Raw genomic sequence first — 27,550 nt, 5'->3', positions numbered from 1 at the left:
GCAATCATAACATCACTGTTGCCATCCAATGCACCATTATTGCCACCATAATCAGTCTGGGAGACTTGCGCATATTTATTTATTTGTTTTTTGGTTAAGGATTCACCTATCCGGTATGTACTGTACTCAGCACATACCTCACAAGATTCCTTGAGTAAAAGATTATGGCATGGAGCCATGTGCAAAAGAGCCAACAAAAATGTACCTCCCTAAATCCTCTTCCTCCTAGTAGGGTGCTATGGGACATCCAACATTTATCCTCCAGAACGTAGACCATTCCATATGTTTCCTTATAGATAAACACTGATGGAAGATTTTAAACATCAGATTCTATACTAGGCATTTTCTTGTACACACGTCTATTGCTGCAGGAATTTAAAACCCTGGGAGTAGAGTACATGTTATTCTTATTTGCAGCATAAGGCATAACATGCTCTGAAATATACACATCACTGTGGCCCCGACTGTCCCTGGAGCAATACGATGCTGTGGACCTCAAGGATGACCGAAGATAGCTGTCATTTGCTGCCTGTGATGGCAATGAGTGTTTATAAGGGTCTGAGGGACATCTCCCAATAACTAGGCGTTGGTCATCCCCATACGTGTGGAGGAAAGGGTTATCAGATGTGTGGTCTGGCAAGAGAGACTTGCTTCTCTTGCTGTCCTCCAGACCTTGGGGGAAAAGGGAGCTTTTGTTCCCCAAGAGTTTGCTTGAGGGGACACTGAACAGGCTCCCATATAAGTTACCCTCCAGTAGCCTTTCTCTGTCCTTGAGGCTTATGCTCCGGGAGGGCCTGCTAAGGTCTACCTCCCTGGGTTTGTCGAGAATGTTATCATAGGAGTGCTGTCGGTTAATCCTTAGCTTGTTCTTCTGAAACTGGAGGGCGTTGTTCTGGGACCAGTCCTGCTGGTAGACCTCCTCCTGAGTAGATGGGTTACCTGTCTCCTGAAGCATCTGGTCTTCATCAATGTCATAGAGGTTCCCCATCCTCAGACAGGCATCACACTTGAAAGGAGACCTCATGGTAAAGTGCCCTGAGTAGGTGGGCAGGTTTGAAAGGCAGCTTCTGCAATGTGTGGAGTTCTGCCGATAGCGATCACTGCCCTCACTGTGTGGAGAACCCTTGTCTTTCAAGGTAAAGTGCTTGGCATAGAGTTTATACTGATCATTGTTGGGAAGTCCATCTTCATTGTGCAGCGGGTTCCTGTTCATGGGCAGTGTGGAATCTCCCTTGCGGAAGTTCTCGTTGTGGTCTTGGTAGGTATCTGAGAAGCCCACATTCTCAGGGATTGCTATGCTCTCAACAAACTGTGGAGGATCTAAGTGGAAACTGGGCTCCTTCTCACCATCGATGGTGTAGATCTTATCCCTGGGAGAGCTTGCTTTGGTTTTCATGTAGGTACGCTCAACCTCGCTACAGTCCTTGGGGTATTTGGAGGCCATTGACCTTTTGAAGTTGTCCTTGGTCTTGTGGTTCTTATTGTTATCTGGCTCCCTGTGGCATGTGGCCCGGCTGGAAGTTTCTGAAATGTCAGAGTGGGCTACCTCTTCTGGAAGATATCTAGGACTCTTTAGGGAGTGGGTCCTGTTCTCCACAGTCTTCTCATCCCTCTGTGAGACTGGGTTCTGGTTCAGAGAATCCTGGCGTAGAGATTCCATGGATTTCTTCCAAAGCTGCCGAGGTCGGGAGTTGCCTTTGGATTCAGTGCTTACAGCCACCTCCACTGTGTTAGGGTTCGACTCATTGAGGGTGAGAGGATGCTGTCCTTGGAACACATAGTTACTGAGATTATCCTTATGCCTGTTGGCCACAAATGTTTGGAGTTCATTCATGTTGTCCCCAAATATGCTGTCCTTCCCTTGAAAGGACCTGTTGTCCGAGTATATTAAATTCCCCTTGTCTGAAACCATGTCCACAATAAGTGACCCTCTTTGGATGAAGTCAGAAGCTCTTTTAGGTGAGTCCATTCTTGAGGAGTTCATGTTGGACATGTTAGAGATGTTCTTGGCTGAACGAAGAAGCTTTAGCATGTTGCTCTGTGACCCAGTCAAATTGAAGTCTGGGGACTTCTTCTTTTCTTCAATGTGTACACCATGGATACAACTATAGATGCCCTGTGAAAGGGGAACACAAAACCCACATCAACAGCAGGCACTACTAGTATGAAACCACTTGCCCATTTGAGCTTTACCTGCAAAGGTGAACTATGGAATTTTTGTGGGAGTCATGGAGAGATATCCGGATTCATTCTGAATCCTGATTATCTTAAGTCAATAGGCAAGACATGTTGCAATGCACCAGTGACGTGTAACTATGTATTCAGCATTGAGACAGTCTATTAAGACTCTGGAAGTAAATATAACTCATCAGTCTCAGAAAGCTCCTGAAACTTACATGATTCACAAGACTTCACCCAGATACATCCTTCCTTTCTTCCTTCTTTCCTTCCCTTCCTGCCCTCTTTCCTTTCCACCCCTTCATCTTCTTTGGCTCCTTCTGTTCTTCCCTCTCTCCCAGAGTCTTTCCCTACCTTCCTTCCCTTATTTCCCATTTTCTTCCATTCTTGGTCTCTCTTTCCGTCTCTCCTCCCTCCCTCCCCCCTCCCTCTTTTCCTTCCTTCCTCTTTTCCTCCCTTCCTTCCTTCCTTCCTTCCTTCCCTCTTTCCTATCTTCCTCTCTTTCTTCTATATTATTTTTAATCTCCTTCTCTGTGTCATGAGCAGTTAGTTGGCTAATGGTCTTTCCACAAACCACACTCCTCCCCCTTGTGCTAAGAATGCTGGAACACTCACTGTGGATGTAAGAATCATACAATTATGCCATGTGTTTCATAGAACCTGGCACATTAGCCAACCACCAATTAGACATATAATATAATCTTATATGTATTCTAGAGGGACTCTACACCTATGGGTGAAAAAGTTGATGTTTTTCTCTATGTCAGAATATATCAGAATCAGATAAGGTCTTTGTCACCTCTCCTTGTTGTATTATGAAAAATACAGTGTTTTTCTCTAATTTGCAACTTTATTGTAGCAAACTCCTATCCTCCCTCAGGGAACCTATAGACTTCTCTACACCTGTGACCACAGAGCAATGTGCTCCCCCTGCCACCTTGAACTTCTGGCTGTTCAACCATGCCACCTTAAACTGCTGACAGTGCTCCCCCTGCCATCCTGAACTGCTGGCTGTGTTTGGAAGAGGCCCACAGCTTGGTCAGAGCTGCATGTGCTTCAAGTGGTGGTAGGGATGATGAGGTTGGCTTAGCCTTCCTGGTTGCCCTATGATATGTCCGAGACAGCTAAAGCAATTGATACACTTGATCACCTGGGGGAGCCAAGGAAGGGAGAAGATGTGATAGGACCTTCTAGGCTTCAGGGTTTTCACAATAGCTTCCTCTATCTGAGTTGATCCATTTTCCACATGGGCTGTTTAGGAGGTGGAGTACATGCTCCAGAATAATAGGATGGGTCCGAGAATGCTGCATGTGGCCTTGGATAAGCTACTGTCTGCAAGTGAGCCTCAACTTTCCCAGTGGTAAGTGGAAAATAAAAACACAATTGTGGAGTGGACCAGCTGTGACCTGCCTTTGCTCCTTTCTGTCCAGCCTGTAAAAGCCACAAAAAGTGCATTCCACTAACTGCTCTAGATTGTTTCAGAAATCACTCTTGCATTCTGATTAGTAAGGCTGGCTCCTGTGGCGCCATGTGAGACCCTGGCTAGAGCTTCGTTTGTTACTTAGTGCTCTCTCTTTCCCTCTATTACTCACAGATTCTAAATACCTTCTTTGGGTTATGGAAATGAGGTACCCTCTTAGTGTATCTGGTGGGTTACAATCTTCTGGTCAACCTGCTTTGCTTCTTGAAGCACCTGACTTCCTAAAACATGCTCAGCTGGAAAAGGGCTCTACAGTCCCCCCCACACTTGGTCCCATTCTTCCTGGGCTAGGTCTTAATGGCCAGTTAGTAGAAAGCTTCTTTATTTCTTTGTTTAAGCTCTCCACCTTGGAGCACAGTGGGAAGGCATCTACAGCTCCCACCCACTGGTTTGTGTTTTTACCAATTCTCTTATTGCTCACACTTCAAGAGACAATCAAGGTGGATTTTGACTGGAGATAGCAAGCATCTTTTCCCCCCTCCTAAATGATGTGTGTCAGGGGAGAAACACTTTGGAGAGAGAACTAACATTAAGACTATCCCACAGATTGGAAGATGCATTTTTAAGTCATAAAATTATGACAAGGAACAGCCATTGTATATGCTTGGTTCCAGTGTTTAATAAATGTCTCATTTGAGCTAGTATAGCTCCCTTGACAGTATCAGGAAAGCATATGTCCTAGGTTAGCATCCATATTGCATCCCAGGAGCTCTCCAGAGACACTGAGACTGCAAGGAGAGCTGAGTGTGCTTACTGTATGGTGATCACTTTATTGTAGACTTCATGGTCAGTGTTCTGAAAGAACTGGCAATGAGGAGATGTATCCTTTGTGGAGCAGACACCTGCCTTGGGAGATTTCAGAGCATCACAGATCAGCATCCTCAGAAAGGAAGACCACACTCTGAATTTGACTAATGTATGTGACCCAACTTTGTATGCAGGTAGTGTGTGTGTGTATGTGTGTGTATACAAGTACATTCGTGCCCATGATCACATGTGTGTGTGAAGGCCAAAAGACAAACATGGGTGTTGCTTCTTAGGAGTTGTTACCTCCTCAGTGCCTCTGTTATATCCCATTTATGGCCTGATGGATAAAATGCAAGCACACCTGTTATTTCAGGGAAATATAAGATGAAAGTAAAAAAAGGCCCCACTTTAAGCTTTGGGGCCCCAGTTTCCTCATCCGCAGAATGGGTGGGATCAAATTAACCTCATGAGGTTTCACAGTGAGACAAGACAGAAAACATTATCTGGCTCTGACCATTATCCACACAGTAGCCACACCTTGCCATTGCTGGCAATCCTCCACTGTAGGCTTTTTTATTTAAATCAATCAGCATCAGGGGCTGAATTTCTGAGTGTTTCCCTAGTAAAGAAAGGAGGCAGGCAAATAATGGTACGTCCTTATTCATATTGATGAGGCTGCTCTGATTCAGAAGACAAATAATATTGGAGGAAGAGAGTCTCTGTCTCACTGGACTCCCTGAAGCCTTTGGGATGCATCAGTGGCTGGGCATCCCCCTCTGCTCTGGAGGGCAGGAAAGGTCAAATTCCACCAACAAAGCTTTACCTGTGCTCCCTAGTCCTCTCCATTTCCAGTCCTAAGATGCTTGTATAGGAATGCCGAACTCAGTTCATTTCTCATAATGATTATCCTACCAACTTGGCTGTTCCAAAAAAAAGCCAGATTTACAAGCAAATGCAACAGTGTGCATTTGTGTAACATAATCCCAGAACCATTTGGATATGAAAAGCCTTTAGTAACTGGCTGGGAGAATTAGTTTAAAGTTGGCATAATTCCTAGCTATATGCATGCATGTTGTTATTTTTAAGCAATCTGTGTGTTTAGATGCCATCAAGCTAATTAGGAAATATCTATTTGCTCAGAACCCAAGTCGAGTGTAATTGAATGGAGAAAATAAATCCTCCTCACAAAGCTAATGTGTACCTTCTGAATCTCCAAAGTTCTCAAAATCACCTAATGCTAAGAATACACAAATTCACTTTAGATTATTTCATTTCTCCCAATAAAAATTAGTATATAAAACTAAATGTTTTTGCCACTAAGATGGGAAGATGAAGGAAACAGGTAGATAAATTTAAAGAAAGATATATGATACATGTTAGAAAGATAGCTAACTAGATGATAGATAAGAGATGACAGATACATAGTGATAAGTATGTTAAGATTGATAGATTGACAGATGACAGATAGATGATATATTGATATATGATACATGACATAGATAAATGACATAGATAAAAAATCTATAGATATATATATATAGAGAGAGAGAGAGAGAAAGATAGATAATAAATCATTGATAGATGACAGATATATAGATGATGAATAAACAGATATCAAACAGAGTGATAAATAATAGATGGTTGATTGATAGGTCATGGGTGATAGAGACTGATGAATAGACATATAAGTGGTACAGGATAGATAGATAGATAGATAGATAGATAGATAGATAGATAGATAGATGAAAATACATAGATGATAGATAAACGATAGGCACATAGATGATGTTGATGATAAATTGATTATAGGTAAATAGATGATTGATATAGATAGGTAATATATAGATGACCTGGTAGATATTAAAATGTCTCAGCAATATGTGCCTGATTCTCTGAAACCCCTGTGTTGTTTGGGACCTGACTATTGTACCAGGAAGGAGCTGCTTGGGGTACTGACCCTGCTGATGGAGAAGAGCAGCCCGGGCCGGTCAGAGCACACGCCGGTGAAGCAGAAGCGTAGCTTCCAATAGAAGAGATGCTCCCAGATAAAGGTGATGAGGCTGAGGGCCATAGCAGCAGCCAGCATGTAGAACACGCCCGCCATGTTATCGATGTCCAGCTGGCTGCTCATCACCTCATTCTTCTCGTTGTGACAGATGCCTGTAAGCCACAGTGTCTCCAGTTCCTCCATCTCACCTGCACAGAACATAACACCAACAGGCAGTGAAGACCTGAGCACATGCCTTGGTGTAGGTACCTGAGTTAGGAACAGGTACATGACTTACAATTGTGTGTCCTTAAGGTAAGTTACTGAGCTTGGCTAACCTTTGACTGCTCAGTTGACACCTCCCTGCTACCATTATAGACAGGATTAAATTGGATGTATTTACAGTGTGGTGAATTTGGCAGTTCCTGATATAATTTTTATCATGGTTGCAGTCTCCTCCATATTATTTCCTTGTCTTCTACATGCCCCTAAGTCCCACCCACCCAAGCTCATGCAGGATAGGAATGCTGCAGTGCAAAGACTTAACCTCCAAACCCCTCACTTACATGTTAATGTATATAGCAGGAGTGCCTACTCCAGGGATTGGTGGTGAGGGTCAGTTGAGTCTGGTTCACATTAAGTCCCATAAACAATAGCTTGTGCTACTACTGATTGTAAAGAGGAAAATGCCTGCAACTGTGCCTAGCCGAGGGTAGGCCTCAAATATACTAGTTTCTTCTTTCTCATGTTTAGAACACCTTAAGCCACTCCAAAAACTCACCACAAATAATGAGCTTAAGATGCTAAACATCAGTAGAAGAAAGACATCTTGGCTCTGAATGGCCCCTTGCAAAGTAAACATCTTCCTCACTTCAACAGGCAACTAAGGAAACAGGTGCGCTTTTCATTGAAAATAAAAAGGAGGCATGCCCAACACATTTCTTCAGTGCATTTTATCCAGTTCCCCTTTAGGATAAAATTCCATGATCTCAATGTCTAAAAATTATACCAACCATCTACAATTCACTGAGCACTGGCATTTACTCCATGAATCAGTCTTAAGAATTCTATCTCAGGGACATTAATCATCAAAGAAAACTTGTATGCTATATGCAAATCATGACTCCACTGTGCATGTATGTGTCTGATTGCTAAGCTGAGTAGGAGGTATCTGAAGGAAAAGGAAGGGGACGGTTTTAAAAGTTTGTGCTGCCTCTTCTCTGGGGGAGGTAGTTACCATTATGGATTTCCAATAAGTCTTGTTTTTAAGTTCTGTGAAATCAGTGCATTATCACCTTGGGTATGTTCTCATGTTTGAATGTAAGCTGGCTGTGATATTTCCTGGGCCTTGTGATGATGTTCAGCTTTCTTCAGATTTGAACTGCTGCTGTGGGGTCAGTGGTCCCCCCATTGCCAATGGCTTGCTAAACAATCTCTGTTTTCTCTCAAATTGCTTGTGGAAATTTCCTTTTGACATTGGTGTAGAATATACATGTGGATTTGTTTTATTTATTTAGACTTTGGTCTCAGTGTGATGCTTCTATCTGATGACTCTTGGCTTGAATTCTGGAAAAAAGTTCCCACCTAGGGCAAGTGAGGTGGCTCCGCATGGCAGAGCACTTGCTGCCAGTCCAAAGACACACAGTGAAGAGAGAGAACAGACTCCTGAAAGTGGTCCTCTGAGTCCCATATGTGTATCTTGACATGTCTCACTCCACATGGACACACATATAAATATTAAAAATTAAAAATCTCATATATTATTGCTTTTAATATCAACTCCCCCATCTTTTTTTTAGTTTCTTTAGTAGACAATTTATTTTGATAAACTTGCTCAATAACAAAAATACAAGTGAAGAAAATTATGTTCACTTTATACAGTCGTATTAACAATTTGTTTTGAAACTATTAATTGAAAAATGTTATAACCAATTAGAAAACAATTCTTAATAAAGTTGGGATAATATACAGACCTTAACCCACAAACTAAAACCTCTCAAGGCAATACAACTAAAATCTCTGTGTAGGTAATTCTACACAGACCACCTTTTTCCTTCATACATTTTTATCCTTCAAAAAATTTTCTGAAAGACAGCTTACTGTTTTGACTGGTGAGTGAAAATTTAATTTTAAAAGAAAATCAAAGTGGGCTGATAAAACAGTTACTATAACCAGAGTAACTGGTGACTAGTAGTCTTTTAATAAAGACAAACTAAATGCAACATGTTCTAATGAAGCCCATGATGCAAAATCATAGCTAAGAATAGATCCAAAGTTTCAACTCCCCCATCTTAACAAATTTTAACCGTTTATTACTGTTTGTAACTCTTCCAAAACTTTGGTGACTACTGATCTATGGTGTTGTCTTTTCCACAGTGTCATGTAGTTTGAAATATTTCAGACTGGCATTTTTTGCTGCATACTATGCACTCATAATGTTTCCTTGTCATTCCCGGGTCAGTAGCTCATTTCTTTGTATTACTGACTTCTACAGTCTGGATACATTTGTTCATCTGTTCATCTATTGATGTTGATGTTGGTTCTTTCCAAATTTGCACCATTACAAATAAAGCCACCACAAACATTGATTAGTAAAGATTTTTGTGTGGATATTTTTGACTCATTTGGTCAAAATATCTAGAGAAACTTTGCTAAATTCTCTGGATTATATGGTAAAAACTGTTGAGATTTCTAGGAAACTGCCAAACTGTATTACAAACTAACAATACCATTTCTCATCCCAAATATCCACAAGACTTGATTATTTTGTCAGTGTTTTTGTGAGACTTTTGCTCTTTTCATAGGCTGACAGTGCTACCTGATTGCTGTAATTAGCAATTCCCCAACGACCTGTAATAACTCATTTTGTCCTGAAAATTTTTCATATTTATTTATCTCTGTGGGCTGGAACTGGTTGATCCACATGAAGATTGATTCTCTAGTCCATTTGTTCTTCAATTGGTAATATTTCACTTCATGTTTTCATTTTAATCTCTTTATTTTCCATGAGATATTAATTGGTTTCTTTCAGAGTGTCAGCTGTTCTTTTCATTATGATTTTCAAACCTGTTCTAGTTTAGCAATTTCAAACCTATAGTCAAGGGGAATAATTCTTAGACTTCTCATTCTATTTGCTCTGCATTCTCACTCATGGTTCTTGACTTCCTTGTGACAGTTGTAATCTTTTAAAATTTTATTTAGTCTTTGGTAATTTTGTATGTGCATCCAATGTACTTACAGCATATCTCCCCTGCCCATCCCCTTCAGCTCCTCCTGAATGCCCCCTACATTCACCTCCAAGACTCATATCTCTTGTTTTCCATAACCCATGGAGTCCAAAGAGTGCTTCCAATCTGTGCACGGGTACAGGGCATCATCCACCAGAGCACTGGCACCCTACTGTGGGACACACAGCTCAGGAAAACAGATTCTTCTTTCCCCATTGCCCACTGATTGCCAGCAGCTCCTCTGCCAGATAGGAGTGGGGCTTTGGGAGCCCCTCCCTGTCCATGCTGGAATGCCATGCAGACTACTTGATCTTCTGTAGGGTTTGTCCCAGCAACTGTAGCTGTTGTGGGTTTGTGAGTGCTATGGCCCTATCATGTCACAACAATCTCTCCTGATCTCTGGCTCTTTCTATCTTTCTGCTCCATCCCCCACCTCCCTTACCTCCTCTGAGCCTTGAAGGGGATATGGTATGACATAGATGCCCCATTTGGGACTAAGTATGCCTCCATCACTTTTTCAAATTTCAGGTTTCAGTATTAACCACTGCCTGCTGCATACCTTTCTAACTTTTGATCCTGAGTTAATCTCTGCAGAACTTTTTTCCTGCTGCAAATCATAAGCTCCCCCAAGATCACAGGGTGACAGAAGTGTCCCTAGAGATGGTTTTGGAGTTGGCTTCTCCCACAGCCCCAGGAGTTTTTAGTGCACTCATTTTTGCATGGAAAAGATTGAATGTGATTATTGCACCATATACTTGATGTACATTTGGACTCTCAAAGGCATCTGGGTTCAGTTTCTCACTCAGCATCAAGCAGATGGAAACCCTCCCTGAATTTTCTTTGCTTTGATGGACAGAGATTTTCCCAGTTTCCTTTTCATAGACAAAATGACTCATTGAAGGTCTCAGAGTTGTACATAGGAAGGGGAACATGCATATTTATGAGAGGAAAAAATACGAAGAACTCTATCTCCCGGCAAGTTCTTTCTCCAATATGGCAGGTCTGGTGAAGCAGCAGTGTGGACAGAGTGGCAGGAAGGACTAGATAGCTTGGCTGAACTTCTTCCCTTCCAACATACTGCAGCACAGCACGCAGTCCCAAACATCGTGGACGATGAGTATTATCTCCTGTCCACTCAGCACTGACACAGACTCATCCGAAGCCCTTTGCTCACCATGATCCTCCGACTTATATAACTGCTTCCTCTCTTTCTAAAGCCACCAATGTCACTTCCTAAAAACACAACATATTGTTGAATTTCCCCTCCCTTGAGATTGTGAGGACGCACACACAAAAAATGGGTCTTTCTCCCTAGGTTTCATAAAATTCCCAGAATATCTTCTCTTTAGTGTTGTCTCAAAAAGAGGCAGGTTTGTAAGCCTGTGACACTGGCAGCCTGGCTAAAAGAAACATTGCCTTGATTCCTTTCAAGATGCAAGTACAAAGAATTTTTTTGTCTTTGTCCTTTTGTCTGCGCATACCACACCTGTCTTTAGAATAAGCAAACTTGGTAAACCCAACCCAGATTCCAAAAGGAGAGTGACATTAAATTTCTCAGCACCAATTACAGCCTGTTCGAATCCATTTTCCAGTTAGATAGTTCATTCCTTGTGGCCTTCTTCCTAGTGTAGTGAACTGTGGTTCAGATACTTTCTTATTCCGTTTTTAATTTGCTCAACTATATTATAATATGCTTGAGGGATATCAGGGACCATGTTTTATGATTTTGATATTTCTCATGGCCTACAGCACATACTAAGCATCAGATCCATATTTTCTGTTTCTATTTTTTTCTTTGTATCCCCAAGCTTAAAATTCAACAGGACTACAAAAATGTGCAGATCTCTTTGCTGCTTTCCTGACTTATAATAATAGAGGAAAAGCAAGAACAAATGGGGAGTGTTTTGGTGGGTGGGAGAGTGGGCCTTGCAATGGGGAGCTGGTGTGAAGCCCTGAGCTGGTGTGAGGAAGCCCTGTGCTGGTGTGAAGTCCTGAGCTGGTGTGAAGTCCTGAGCTGGTTTGAGGAAGCCCTGAGCTGGTGTGAGGAAGCTCTGAGCTTATGTGAAGCACTGAGCTGGTGTGAAACACTGAACATCATTTCCATAAGAAGGAGCTTGGCAACACATATCCCATTGTCAGTTTAACCTCTTACAAAGAGGTCACAGCATTGTCAGTTTTATCCTGGGAACCAGTGCTGGCAAGTGGGATTGCTAAGTCTGTTTCCTAAAGGAGGCTAATTCTTGCTGGGAGGACAGAGACCAGATTCTCCCAGGAGCAGGGAAAGCTTGGGTTGTGGCCAGACCTCTCTATATTCTCCCTACCTGGGATAATGGCTCTCTCCAGTTAATGCCTGTAATGACAGTGACCCATGTGACACTGCATCTATGTCAAAGGGCCTTCTTATTTCTGTCTTCTAGGGTGCATCGCCATGTGAGGCATCACTGTCAGATTTCCTGTTTACATGGGTTCTGGAAATCACATTCAGGTTCCCACAAGGTGCCTTGCTACCACATTACTGGCTGAGCCATCCCTCTAGTCCACATTTTTATTTAAAAAATTACATGAAACTACTATATTCAGGCACTGTCATGATTCATTTCTATTTATTTTTTTAAACTAATTCATCACTCTCATATTGATGTATTGTGGCTGTCTAGATCACCATTGTCATCTGAAGCTGAGATTTAAGGCAGTGACGTTGTGGGATTTCCTTTTGCATTCCAATTTTGACATCTACCGAGTGGGAACACAGGGTTATTGACTTGGTAGAAGAGTTGTTAGAATTAAATGACGTTGCATGCATGCTACTACTCACATGTTAATAACTTGTCTTTCTGGGATCATATTCTTACTGCATGAAGTCAGAGAAGACAGGGAGTTACAGTGGGGCCCACAAGCCTTCCCATCCCCTTCTAACTAATGTATCCTGGAAATCCAAGGATGCCCAGCCCAGGAAGAGACTCAGCTTCCAGAAGACTCTGTGCCATTTAAAGTGAGAGGAATCATTGTCTTACTAGTAGGGAAGTCCTCAGCACTTCTGCACTTCCAGGGGGAGTCCCCAGCACTGCTTGGGGGAGTACAGTTGCTTTTCAGATTAGATTTCACTCAATTCTGTAAGCCCTCCTATGTGTTAGGGGGATTGCTACAGGAGGGAATTTATTGCAAGCAATGTGACTGCTTTTCCACTTCCCAGCACGTCTACCCTGAGGTCAGTTAAAAAAAAAGAAAAGAAATAAATTTTTAACCTGTACCCCTTAGGCTTTGTCCAGGCTTAAGAATATGTAAACACATTTTTTAAAAAGTCATCTCCACATACAACCTCACAGGCAGACATCTACATTTTTTCCAAGCCAAAGTCCTTGATCCTCGGCAGGAATGAAGTGAAAAGAGACAGCACTGGTGGTTTTGGGTTTTCTGGGCACTTTATGGTTTTTTTTTCTTTACTCATTCATGTATTTTTAAGGCATGTATATTTTTCACTTAGTGATAAGTAGCATGCTGCTTTTGGCATCTATGAACTCAGAGACCTTCAGAAAGAGACTGCCATGCAAACCAGTAATTATGTCATGGTAATATCAGGTTTTCACAATGCTAGAGGCAAGGAGAAACACCTACTGTTTGCAGGTCAGGGTACAGTTTGGAATTTGGGGGAAGAAGGAGGGTTCTCAAAAGAGTGCCTAAAAGAGCAAAAGGACTTCCAAGTACCCTGGGGATAACAGAGCTACAAGACAGTGAACACTCTGACCTTGTAGTTCAGGATATTTTGGCTGCTGCCCATGTTTCTCCAATCATAGTTCCCTAACGGGATTTCCTCACATGAAATCTAAAAAGAGCCAGCTGGAACAGGTGTGTGTGTGTGTGTGTGTGTGTGTGTGTGTGTGTGTGTGTGTGTGTGTGTGTATGTGTTGTGGCTATCCAAATTTCAAATTTGGATGATAATTCTAAAGTGTGCCAGGTTACTAGAAAAATCTATCACAGTGACATGATCACTATTAGAGTCCTGTCCTTTGCTCAGAGGGAACCAGAGCATGCAGAGCAGGCTCTCCTGCTTACAGACAGATTGTCACTGGAAGACACTTGAGAGAAAGGACTGGATTCACTGTGAGGTGTCATCAAGGCCACCATCGTCCATAACCATTTAGTCTGGGTATATTTAGCTGTGAGTATTGTGTTGTGCATCTGGGTATATGTGGGCATGTCTGTGGCACTGCACATCTGGGCATATGTAGGCATGTCTGTGAGAATTTCTAGATTGGATTAATTGAGGAGGGGATACCAGTCCTGAATGTGGACACCACCAAACCATGGGCTGGGTCCTAGACTGAATAAATAGAGAGTGAGAGTAACCTCAGCATTTAGTTTTCTCTGCTTCCTGACTGTGGACACTTGGGAATAAGAGCCTCTCTGAGTGACGCAGTGTGGGAATCAAAGAATGCAAGGCCAGGGAAGGGACTGCTCCATCACTGAGATAAACTGCCTCCCCCAGAACTGTGAGCCAAGACAGGCCCTTCCTCCACGAAGTTGCCATTGTCAGACATTTGCTCACAATGCTAAAACAGGTAGCTAATGTAAGAAGAGACCACATTTCTCCCAATATGACATGTTGGATACTACTTCCATATAGACAGCCACAGTGAAGTATTATTGTGTCTATGTCTTCATCAGCGGGAGGTAAGTTTACTCCATTTGATGGTATTCCCAACACACAGTGTAGGTCTTACCATACTAACCACAGATGGCACAAAGTTCTTCCTTTCTTGCCTATTTTGTGACCACAGATCTAAGAACCAGCAAGAGCCCCAAAGAGATCAGTCTCTGATCTGCAGGCACGGGGGTCAGGAACAGTTTATGAAACTCAGAAATGAGGGCTGGCTTTCAGGGCAGACTCTGTCCCTTCAAAGCTTTTGGGTATGGAGATGGTGGTTCCCGTGGGAAGAAGGCTTCCATCTATAGCCCAAAGACGTCAGCATGATGTTGTTGCTGATCCCATTAGGGTTTTCTGTGAACACCACAGGGAGAACTGACCCCATTCCATCTTGTTTCATGTCTTGTTGAGCCTTTGGGCACCTTGAGCATCTCAGAAGCCCAAATGGAATGGAAAATGGCAAGGCAAAGGCTTCTTTGTGCAATCTAGGGCACAGAGTCATATCACACTTGTGTTTTCAACAAGAACAGACTCTGGTGAAGCTGAAGTCCTGGGAGTGAGAAAAGTTTGGGTCCTACATAGTCAGGGATTCTGCATGTGGACAGGAGATGCCAGTCAGATTGTTGATGTATGGTTAGCAAAAAAGATCAGTGTGGTGTCTGGACCTCTGGCCTTGGGACCTTCACTCATTTACTACACATGCTAGACTCAAAATCATAGAGGTCAAGTGAAAATTCTAGGATGTAGAAGTGAAAAACTGAAATCCCTTTCTTCCCTGTAGCGACTCCAAACCTTAAGGTTTTTTTTAATAGGAAAGAGGGAGGGTGTGGTTAGAATGATGGCTCAAAGGAGAGGGGCATAGCTAGAGTGATAGCTCAAAGAAAAGGGCCATGGCTAGAGTGCCAGCCCAGTTGTTAAGGTACTTGCTATGTAAGACTTGAGGTTGGACCCCAGCACCCATAAGAAATGCCAGGTGTAGCAGTGTGCATCTGTGATCCTGGTGCTGGGAGGCAGAGACAAGAGGCTCTTAAGGCTTTGAACAGCAAGCCACTCTTGACTAACTGGCCAGTCTAGCCAAACTGACAAGCTCCAAGTTCAGCAAGAGACCATGTCTCAGAAAACAAGGTGGAAGGTGATGGAGGAAGACACTGATATATCCACATATGCTTGCCCAGGTATGTGCATCCACTCCCACCATGTGTATACCACAAGGACATGCACACACACACACACACACACACACACACACACACACAGAGAGAGAGAGAGAGAGAGAGAGAGAGAGAGAGAGAGAGAGAGAGAGAGAGAGAGAGAGAAATAGAGAGAGAGAGAGATCCTAAACCCAAACCTAACCCAACACAACTGACAAATAAAGAAATAAAACCATAGCATTGTGGGGCATGGAAATACCATTCTGGAGCTTATGACCTCTCAAACCATGAAATGAAAGGGTCACTGGGATATTTGCTAAAGAGGCAAAAATATCTTTGATTGTGGTATGATGAGGAATAGTGCAGATTCTGGATACCAGTAGACTGAATTGGAAGTTAAATAGTCCTTATTTAAATGTCAGAATATTCCATTTCTGCATAATGCTGAGAAGTCACAAACTAAAATAAAAATAGGGCTAGGATTAAATGTATCCAGTTAGATGCAGAGACAAGATGTCTTTGGCATAAATTCTTCAACCACCACCTTCCAACTGAGGTTTCTGCTTTGTGGATGGAACTTGACTATTGCAAATTTTGTTTCCGCTCATCACCATCTGGCAGGGGGTTCAGAGACCATGTGACCAGCTTTGCAACCAGAACTTAGAACATTTAAATGCACACAGGTTCTCAATGTTTATCTTAGAGAAAATGAATTAAAAAGATGAGATGGTTGGGCAGGTCTGTCTGTCAAACATCAAACAATGCACATGGTCAAAATTTCCCATCAGAGGGTGGAACTAGAGAGAAATACTTCTCTGAAGTAAGACTGAAGATGTGTGTGTGTGTGTGTGTGTGTGTGTGTGTGTGTGTGTGTGTGTGTGTGTGTACGTGTACAGTGAGGGGGACAGATGCTGACATCAGTCATCATTCCTCAGTCACTCCCTACCTTTTTCTTGTTGTTGTCAAGAAAAAGTCCTCTCTGATCCTGGAACTTGCCAGTTTGGCCATGCTGGCTGGTCTGTAAGTCTCTGCCATGCCACAGGGAATACATACATACATACATACATACATACATACATACATACATACATACATTCATACATACATATCAGCATGCCTGGATTTTCACATGGCCTCTGGGATGAACATCAGATGCTCATGCTTGAACAACAAGTACTTTGCCAACTGACCACCTTGAAGAGAACTTGCAGGAAGCCCATGAGCATCTCTGTGGACCAGGATTTTTCTGGCACCCCTGACCAGTCTGCTTACACAGACACAGACCTAATATGACTTAAAAGGCATATGAATATGGAACACAAATTAATTCACAGTAACATTTTGACTTTATACATTTTCTCCATCCAATGTTCTCAAAATCTTATGACCCACACTGAAAGGACAGAAGAATTTTAAATATCACTAAGGGGTCTTAGTGTTTTAAAAGATTGCAGATGTAAGAAATGATAGCAGTAATTTATTTTGTGCCAAGAAATACATCCTTTATTTCAGCAAATAAAATGACCTCACTACTTTTCAATTCCATTTTTATTGAGGTGTTGACAACATGCTCCCTGGGACTGTAAAATCCACAATAAAATTCCATTTTATCTGTATTCTCCATAGCCTAGGACAGTGCAAAGAGCTTAAGGTGTACTCAACACTTAGTTGTGGAATGAAGTTGAGGAGAGAGTGGGGGAGGAAAGGGAAGAGGAGTGGAGAGGATGGAAGGAAAGGGGAAAGAGATGCTGAGGGAGACAAAAATTGGGTTATGGACAGAAGAGTAGAAAAGTGCTATCACAGGAAGGACCACATATGTTTTCAGTGTCATCTGTGGTGAAAACAGAAAGAGGACTCTTGCTTTGTGTGGAGTATGGTGAAGGTGATGGAAAGCGCTACAGTGTGGAAAAGGTTTTCAGTTCCCTTTGATGGAATTCTCCTTCTGGCCTGCTGTCCCTCATCATGTCTGAAGAGCCAAATAGGGTTACACTACTGCCAGGAATACCCATTAGAGCAATTGAAGACAAGGGAGTCGCTAGATTCAGATTCCAACTTGGTATGTGAGGCAGACATGATGATCCCCCCATCCCATTGATCTGAGGTCATGTCCTGTGGACAAAGGTCACCAGATATATCAATGTCAATGCTGGGAGAGAAATCTAGACAGCCATACTATTGTCTATGATCACATGACAATATTCAGCCATGTAGCTACTAAAGCGAACACTGGGACTTCAGCTGTACTGAGTCCATGATGATATGGTCTCTGCTACTGAAGTTCTACTCTGCCCTGGTAGCACAGAGTTCTAGGTAACATGTGGCCCCATGGCCATTAGTGGGTCATAGGAAAGAGGCCACACTCTGTAGAACATTAGAGAGACTCACAATTGGCCATGCAGAGAATAAGTGTCTATGGAGTAATCATCCCTAAATGGAACATATCACACACACACACACACACACACACACACACACACACACACACACACACACACACACACACACGAGACTCGGGGAAGAAAAGATTGTAAGAATTGGAGGTGGAAGAAGTTCACTGTAAAGAATGTCTTCTAGATACACAGAGCTGTAGCACTCATGAACCCCACAGTTATGGCTGCTAGGACAATACCTGCACAAGATCAAGCTAGTTGCCATTTCAGTATGGACAACGGAGGAGGCAGAGGCTCCCAAAGCCCTACTCCTAGAAGAAGAGCTACTGGCAAATGATGGCCCATGGGGGACGGTCAGTTTTCTTCAGCACTGTGGCCCACAATAGGTTGCCTGTGCTCCAGCAGATGGCATGTGTGTATCGGCAGCAATGATTGAACTCAGTGGACAATAAAAAGGGAAAGAAAAGGAGGAGAGGAAAGAGGAAGAGGAGGCAGCATGAAGATGGTAGAAAGAAATGAAAGGGTGTTTCAGAGGAAATATAGTAGGAGCAGGGGTATGTGCTATGATCTAACCGTATTTATATACAAAATGACTAAAGAATAAATAAAAAGGAAAATGAATGCATTTTCAAACCTTACACATGTAGATGGGAATAAATTACAGTGTAAGAAGATCACATAAGCTTCCTGGGTACTCACTGTTTTACCAAGGTATTCTCATGAATTGTACCGTTGGCATCGTTACAATCCATAGCTTAAAGACAAGAATAGTACCCACCATGGTTGTTTCCAAAATCATGGGCTAATAAATGCCACTTCTCATATTTGACCCCAAATGTGAACCTACCTACACATTACATATGTCAACATTAATGGCTTTTTCCATTAGTGACTTTTTGCATGAAATATTGCAACCAAATTTTAACAGGATAGTAAAATATAAAAATTTCATTAAATTTTCTATATTAAAAATAACGTGGTGGCACATTCCTTTAACCTCAGAACTTGGGAGGCAGAGGCAGGCAAATTCTGTGAATTCTAGGCCAGCCTGGTCTACATAGCTGGTGAGTTTCAGGCCAGCCAGGGGTACATACTAGAATCCTGCTTCAAAAAATTTAAGTACAAAACAGGTAAACAGTAGACAGTTGGTTTGTTGGGTTTTTTTTTTGAATTTTTGCTATTTTTCAATGGAATTCAAAGTTAGGCAATCCTAAAACAACATGTAAAACTGATACATTGAGCCTTAGTCTGTAGTCATGTGCATGGGAATAACCTTTTGGAATAGTAATATATCACCATATTCAAGGATCACCGAGGGATATCTGTGGCCATTAACCCTCTACATTCATCATCTAAGAGTTCATTGCAAATAAAATTTTAAAAATTGCATGAAAGTGTTCTTCCATCATTATCATACAAATAATGCATCAAAATGTTCAATATCAGAAAAATATGAGGGGTAGGGAGAAGGGGCTCAAGAGAGGGGTAATGTGGCACAGTGATATGGAAGAGGAAATGGGAAAATATGGGGACTTTAACTGGGGAGGGGGGAATAGAAAACACTAAAGATGCTTGAAACAGCCAAAGGGAAACACTACATTTACTTAAAAATACATATGTACTATGTATTGTTTTATGTATATATCTTAAATGAAGTTATAATACTTGGGGTGATAATGATCCCCTACCAAAAGCCATAGACTATCTAACAAAAATTCCAGTTCTAGGCCTAGACACCCTCTCCAGGGGTGGTCAGGGGGACCCAATAGAGTCCCCAGACAATACAGACCATTGCTGTTCCCCTTGGCTAGTTACCAGAACCTGAAGATCAGACACCTTTGCTGAATTCACCACCAACTTTGGACACAGGTTGTGAAGGAACTATGCTGGAACTACCTCCACCTTGAGGACTAGCTCACATGGTATCTAAAGGTGCTATGCAAGTTGCCAAGGAAGAAAAGTAATTAATAGTCCTACCCATTCTTAAAGCCTATGAATCACAGCAATGACCAGCCCAGCAAGCTATCTCCAAGGGTGCAATAGTGTCACTTTTATCTTGGGCTTAACCAACAGCCATATAATTGGATTGTAAGTTTGCCCAAATAGGAGGGAATGCATTCCTGATACTGAAATTCTAACAAAATATCCATGAATGGTGAGGTCATGGACCTAAGAGGAGAATTGCCACGTTCTTAAATCACTATAATTCCCAACTGCATTCTAAACACCCTTCCTTACATCCATGAAAGAGTATAGTTCTCACCCTTCATCAAAAAAAAAGCTTCTTTTGTGCAGTAGTTGGAGAGAACTGTAGAAATCTACAGCTGGTCAAAATGCAGAGAACAACTGGCTATGAAGTACAGGACCCTTATTGATACATCAAAATGTGACCCCTACACCTAAAGCTCAGGGTACATCAGAGAAGGGAGGCAGAAAGATTGTAAGAGCCAGAGGGCTAGAATGTCTGCTATAAGATGATGTCTTCTGTATGTGACAGAATAGCTACATCCAAGTAATTTCAAAAATATAGTCATGTAAATAAGACATGCTCAGTGACATCACCAAGTTGACATTTCAATACAAATAGGGGAAACCTAGGTTCCAAGCCTAGATAAAGAGCTTCAGGAAATTAATGGCTGCTGAAAGAAGGAAAACTAGTCTCTAGGAATGAGTTCCCTGATAAGATTATCCAATCCCAAGTGATCATCCATAAACACATATGTATGTACGTATGTATACATCAACACTAAAAGGACCTAGTAGGTTGTATTTATACACACACAGCAATAATAAGGAAAAACATTCATGAATTTGAGAGAGGATTGAGGAGGAACAGGAGAAATTTGAGGGAGAAGACAGGAAGGAAATTATGTAAATGTAGTATTCATGTATAAAACTCTTTAAATTTTTTAAATTTAAACTTAAAGATAGCAAAAAAAGAAAAAGGAAAGAAAAATAGGATCAGGGTCTATCTCAGTGGTTGAGCACTTGCTTAGTGTGAGTGAGGCCCTGTGTTCAATGCTCAATACAAAAAAAACAAGCAAACAAAAATAGGCAATGTCTCCTTGGTTAAGCATGACCCAAAATTAAAATAATTGTTACTATCAGATAATGTACACATATAAAAATGTTTAAAGTCAGTGAACACAGAAATATCTGAATGTGTATGTCACTAATAATTATTTTTAAAATGCACTGTGTGTGACAGGATCCGATAGGCAATATACAAATTGGAAACAATTATGTGAAGGTAGTAGGTCTGTGTGGTTTTTCACATCTGTCTGTCCATCTATCTCTCGTTGCCTTTCTGAATGAGAGTGTTTGAACAGTATGGAGCTGAAGGATTGGAGTTCACTATTCCCATCCTGTCAAGTTTGCACAAGGCTGGCATTGCCTTTGACTTACCAAGAGTTACTATGTCTCATTTTCTCTTTTTGTGGTTCTCCTGACACTTGGCTTCCCCTAGGTTAAGTAATTCCCTGCTGGTCAGCTCATGCTTGGTGCAGCAGTCTTTCTTTGAATGCTGCTGTCTGTCAGACTAATAACAAATACTGAGATTTTGGAAACCAAAGGGTCTGTTGGGTAATTTGCAGAGGGAACTTTCACAGATGCAAATTCCAAGAGTTTCAGGGCCCCAGGGAGAGTCAATGACCCTTCTGGATATTTATGGATTTTTATGTTTCCTAAGTAAGAACTGTTCTATTATTATTCCAAGTATGTCTCTAGTTAAAATTAGGAGAGAGATAAACAAGTCTAATTTTCATGGTACCATCTGGTCACAGGCCAATGAAGAAGCCATTAAGGCCTTTATTGCTAATCTATGCTCAGAACTAACATATCTCTTCTCTGAAAGTACTGTTTCTGAATGGAATAATTTGCCCTGGGTACAGATTTAGGATCATAGAATGGTCAAAGTGACTCAGTGGCTAGGACATTAAAATGATCATTTATCAACACCTTCTTTGAATAGACAGACAGAGAGACAGACAGACAGACAGGAAGAACCAAAGAAGATGTTCATATGTAAATAAATTTTTTGCATGCGAAGATTTCCATATTGACCATGGAAAATAAGGAGATCTACATGAGAACGTCAGGCTCAGTCAACCCACCATCTATCAATAATGACCTTGGGACAACTCTTGGGTGGCTTCTGATGAAACTACATCCACACATGTCAGGAATCTGACCATTCACAGCCTCTCTCAAAATCTATTCTAGACCTCAGTCAATCAATGGCTTATTCTCCACCTTAATGTGAAGCTTCAGCCATGTCTATATTATTTTTAACACCATTATTATAGCCAATAAAGGAAAGTAAAATCTTTGATAACAGTAAAGATTCCCATGCCTATTTTGATCCTTTGTGAAGCAGAAAACAGCATTAAAGACTGCTACTTCCATTCACACTCTCCCCCCAGTCTCCTATATTCTTTATTATGGTTCCTATGAGGCTGATGCTTAGAGATCCTAAGACATCATTCCTCCTGTTTTCACCATCACCTGGATCTCAGTGAAGGTCAATGGGGATCCTTGAGAGAAGGAGGATAGAGAAAACACGAAGCCAAGATTTGACATCACGGAATCCAACTGAGTGACCTGTTGCATTTGCCAACAAGAGAGGATGTCTCCAAATGTTAAAAGTTGTTATTCCAAACAGAGACTCTTAACTATTGGGTATTTGAATACCAGTGTAGAGAAAAATAAAAGTGCCTCAGGAGAGTAAAAGTTACATAGTTGAATCTAAAACAGTTTATTCAGACACAAAAAACACGAAAACTCCATGCTACCTCCAGGACTGAGAAATAAGCCCAGGGCCTCATGCTTGGCAGACAAGCACTCAGCCTCTATACTATATCTGTAGCCTCTTTGTGATTTTTATTTTGAGACGGTGTCTCAAAAGGTTGCCAAAATTGGCCTTGAGTGTACTCTGTAATCTAGACAGGCCTTGAAACTTGTCATTCCCTCTTCTGAGTATCTGGGATTACAGGCTTACACCACCAGGTCCAGCTCGGAATCATCTTTGTAAGTAAAGGGCCCAAAACAAGAATGCTTAATCATCATTGTATCCCACCACCACGCTTCAAAGTTGCCATTAATTCTTCTTTGAATGAATAACTAGAAAGGAGACTGAATGAACGAGTGAACGAATGAACCAGTGAGCAAATAAAATGTGGGTGCTTCGCCAGTGGCATCCAGTCTTTACCAACTTGGTTAGAAAGTTTGTGATTTAAACAGTTCAGCCTTTGAAGGCTCAATTTGATTAAAATACATTTAGTAAGCAACAAAAACATTCTAGCATTCTGGGGATTATGCATTGCTGAGTATCTCTGCGGGGAACAAGAAATTCCTGCATCCAAAATAGGCCTTTGTGAACCTGGGAGAGGCAGCTCTGCATGACTATATCGGGGCCAAACATCTGACTTCTCTTAATTACATTCTGTCCTTGTTTCATTCCTTCTCATCTCTTGCTTCTGGGTCCTGAATTTTCCCAAAACTGCTAGCTTGAATGATCTCAAAAATTAGGCTGGGTCTATTTCCAGGGTGCCAGGGCCTGAGGCACAGACAAGTCTCCTTTACCATGGAAAACTAGATTGAGAGCACAGGCCCCTTTCTCATCCTTGACCTCTGCTGTTAGCATCTGTAACACACGCCAGTCCACCATGCAAGAAGAAAGTGGGCTGAGCCTGGGGTTTGACTGCTCTGTGTTCAAATTATGCTTTCAACCATCTCCATGCAAAATATCCTAAGACATGAGTGGCCTGTGAGGGTAACAGCAGCCACATAGCACAAGATAGCTAAAGCAGAGGCCCTGAGAACCTTTGGCACAGGCACGACCTTCAGATCTGCTGGTAGAAGCCCTACTGTTTAGAATACCTTATTTAGTCTATTTGTTACTTTGTTGTGAGGATTCAACAAACCAATGCATACGAGGCTTAGATGATTTTGTGGCACACAGTGATCCCTCTGTGACTGTTAGTGTCTGCCAATCTGCACCAGATGCTGAGGCTCTTGGGTTTTCTGCACTTCTCATCCTCCAGTCCCTACTCCATCCTTATTTTGCACATATCTCTTTAAACAGGCTGAGGATGCAAGTTGTCATAGGTGCTGCTGAGTCCTCTGAAGGCACGGGGGGGGGGGGGGCTATGTCAGAAAAGACTGTTGGCAGGGGAAGCCAGAGACACAGATCACATCTCACAGAATAGGGTGAAGCAGCCCCTGGTCTATGCTGGGAGCCAGAAAGGGGTTGGAGATTGCTCCAAGGCTCCATTTTCATCTTCAACACAGCCAACTGCTCATTTGGACAGACCAAGCCTGCTTTACTGATGTCCAAGCTAAAAATTATATAAAGTAACCACTCAGCAAACCTTTCTCCAGTCCCTCCTCCCCCCTTGCTCCCTCTCTTTGCTCTCCTTTCCTCTCCATCTCCTTTTTCCATTCCCTGTTTTCTTCTGCTCACACCATCCCCTCTTCTTTCTTTTCACTGTTTCCCCATCAGGAACCTGTGCTCTCCTCCCTGCCACCACTTATCTGGCCCTTCTTTCTCCTCTTTCTGCCCCCACCCCTTCCTTTAACAGAGCCAGTCTTTCTATAGTTTCTGTCTGTTTCCTGTGCTCTCTGCTAAGTTACTTAAGAGTGGAGAAGAGGTCTTTGGATTTTCTGCACCTCCTCAGCCTCCATGCAATGTTTCATCCTTTCTTTGTACATGTCTCTTTAAATGGGCTGAGGCTTTAGACAATCCAGACCGGAGATCATCGAACTTATTCTGTAAAAGGCTGAAGAATAAATGTGTACAACTCTGCAGCACAGAGTTTCCACTGAAGCTGCTCAGCCTTGCTCTTGTAGTGTGAGGAATACCACAGCCAACACTAACGCACAGGTGTGCCTGCCACCCAGTAGTACTTCGTTTTTACAAGTAGACAGGGGCAGGACTTGGCCATGGGCACTTTCTAACCTGATCAAGCCCAGAGGAAGCACAAGTTTCAGCAGTGTGTGCCCAATTTCCTGCTGCCTAGAAGTACCATGAGCTCTGACTTACATGAGAATACTCAGACTTCTGTCTAAATCTAGAGAATTTGGAAAACAATTCTTGGTTGATACAATATATGAAACACATGCATATGTGCACACACAGAAATTATGAAGGAAGCATTCATGTGTTTTTATTCTTAGGGACTGCAGGAATGATTTTGGCAGAGAACACAGTGGGAGTTCGACCCAGTTTAGCAGAAAGTCTGTTTAAAACGAAACTGCGTGTATCATTCCCAGCTCTGGTTCTGATGATGCCATCACAGTGAACAAAATCATACGTCAGTGAGGGAAAACCAGAAATGCAAGGTGGGGTACAGCAGCTTGATCTCACAGACCCTTCTTTGGGACAGAGACTAGGATGAGTGGTTGTGGGAAGTTGTGGGAGGTTTGCATGGAAGCTGAGAAGTGAGATGCAGAGAAATGATCTATAAAAATGAAAGAGGAGGGAGGGGCTAGAGGAGGTAAACACAGTACTCTTGAGGACCCACTGTGACCCAGCCTATTGGCCCATTAGAGATCCCTTGCCAGAGAAGAGCGGGTCAGGCTCTCTGTCCACACACCTCTTCTATCTGTTCACACTATGCCTTGGGAGGGAAGGGCCTGAAAACAGCACTACTCATTATACCGGTGGCTTCTCAATCCTAAATGGGCGGCTGCAAATTGCTATTCCAACTGTGTCCCTTACCCCTTGCTCTTGTCACAGGCCCCAAGTCTTCCTCAAAATAATAAGGCAAGGGGTCACTACATGGCTTCTTTTCCCTGTGTTATATTTGGAACATGTTTGGCCTAAAAGACAAGAAATCCTGGTTTTAGTCTAAGCTTGGCCACTCCCATACAACCTTAAGGCCACATTTTGTCTTTCTTGGCTTTAGAGTCCCTGTTGTGAGACAAACGTTAGCAATTGATAATCCTCCTCAGTCATAAAAGCCAGGAAATGCACTGCCTTGCTGATTCTGCACATCAAGATAATTGTTTTGGAAAGATTAAACAACCAGGAATGTTTGTCATTATTGTACACACATGAACAATGAAGGAATGTTCCTGCTTTACAGTGAATACAGAGGTCCAGAGGATGTGACATTGGACTGTGATCCATTGTTACCTCCCACATCTCTCTACTTACAAGTACTTGTTATGGTTTGAATGTAAGATGTTCATAAGTTCAGGTGCTTGAAACTTGGTTCCTGGCTGGTAGGTCCACTGTGGGTGGTTGTAGGTCCTTTAAGAGGTGGGGCTAAGGTAAAGGAAGTAGGCTAGTTCGCACTTGTTTTAACACTTAATCTTTAAACAATTCTAAAGATGAGAAAACTGGGACTCAGAGAAATTAATTTGCTCAACATTTCATGGCTCAGAGGGTTTTGATCAAGCCCTATTTCAGCCTTCAATTTGTTCTGCTTCCTGAGACATTTAGATGAGAGCAAGCTGCCACACATCTGCACTCTATGGAGCCACCTGCCACCAGGCATTCCCTGCCACAATGGACTATCTCCTCTCAAGCCAGAGACCAAATAAATCTTTCTTCCTTGAAATTGCTTGCTGTCAGGTATTGGTAATAGGAACTGTGAATAATATGGTCATCTAATTTCTTTCCTTGAAAAAATTACTTTATTGATCAGAGGATATATCTGATGGATCAAATAATCCCTACAAATATATCTACAATACTACCAACTCTCTGAATGGATTTAAATTGAATTCATCTGCCAATTCAGGGGAAGGAAGGGAAGCTAAACAAACATGGACACAAATGTTGTCCACCCTCAAGGGACTCAGAATCTAGTATCTTCAGAGGGACAGAGAACATGAAGGGCTAAATAAGAACACATAAGTATATGCCAGGCTCCAAGCTAGTTTTTCTGAGATCATGGTGTGTTGTGGGGGCCTGTCTATCGTCCACCCCAGCACCTGGGTTACAAGTTTAAGGGCAGCTTCACCAAGACATTTATGTGAGTGTTGGGATTATAACCCAGGTCCTCATGCTTGACAACAAGCATTCTTGCCACTGTGTCACTTCCCCAACCCCTAGTTCTTAAAATGTAAGCATTCGTTGCTCTAAACTTCCCCTCTATACTATTTTGGCTGTGTCCATGATTTTGGTAAACAGTTTCTATTTTTTCTTGAATGAAGGAACTTAAAATTGTCCTTTTAAACATTGGTGTTGGCTCACTGAATTAGCTTATACTTGTTTTACTTTTTACCTTTAAACAACTCAGATTTAAAGACAAAGAGACTGGAACTCTGAAACATTAATTTACTCAGGTTCCAGGGCTAGAAAAATTACAGAGCCTTCATCATGTCTCCTCTGCTTTCCTTGCATTGCTGGGTCCCACAGGACACTGTGAGCTCAGAGCTCAGCATGTTGGAAGGAAAGGGACTTGCATTTATTGGAGTCTTTATGGGGAGCAGAAGGATGAAGGATGGGCCACACTCAAACCTAGAAACAGAGTCAGAAGAGAATGAAGGAACTCCATTTTTCAAGGAGGCAGCACCAAAGAGCCTACATTTGTCCAAAAATGCAAATGGCAGCATTTCAGATGTATTGGGAGTGATAGTTAGGGGTGGAGAACATATAGTTAGGGGTGGAGAACATCTGTCTTTGCCCACATGGCCATGATCTTCTGAACCAGCCAAGGAAACAGTCTGAAAAGACCTCTGTGTTATTCCTCACAGTGGAGGCATGTGTGGTCATTACCAGCCATACCACAGGGTGTCC

The 27,550-nt window shown here is 42.1% G+C and overlaps 1 protein-coding gene across 2 annotated transcripts in view; it reads right to left on the bottom strand.

The window, feature by feature from the left end:
- Positions 1–316: 316 nt before the first annotated feature.
- Positions 317–27,550, bottom strand: part of Grin2a (glutamate ionotropic receptor NMDA type subunit 2A) — a 399,257-nt gene continuing 372,023 nt past the window's right edge. The window contains exons 11-13 of one of the 2 annotated variants that reach the window (XM_035447965.1): positions 6,363–6,601; positions 942–2,116; positions 580–598 (exon numbers count right to left, since the gene is read on the bottom strand). In XM_035447965.1, the coding sequence (XP_035303856.1) occupies positions 580–598; positions 942–2,116; positions 6,363–6,601 (1,433 nt within the window). Of the gene's footprint in view, positions 2,117–6,362; positions 6,602–27,550 lie in introns of both variants that reach the window. The other variant, XM_035447964.1, reaches the window with a different exon arrangement.

The sequence above is a fragment of the Cricetulus griseus genome, chromosome 7, assembly GCF_003668045.3.
Source record: "Cricetulus griseus strain 17A/GY chromosome 7, alternate assembly CriGri-PICRH-1.0, whole genome shotgun sequence".
Classification (NCBI taxonomy): Eukaryota; Metazoa; Chordata; class Mammalia; order Rodentia; family Cricetidae; genus Cricetulus; species Cricetulus griseus.
Note: the sequence above shows the minus strand (reverse complement) of the source record. Positions and strands in the feature narration are given on the sequence as shown.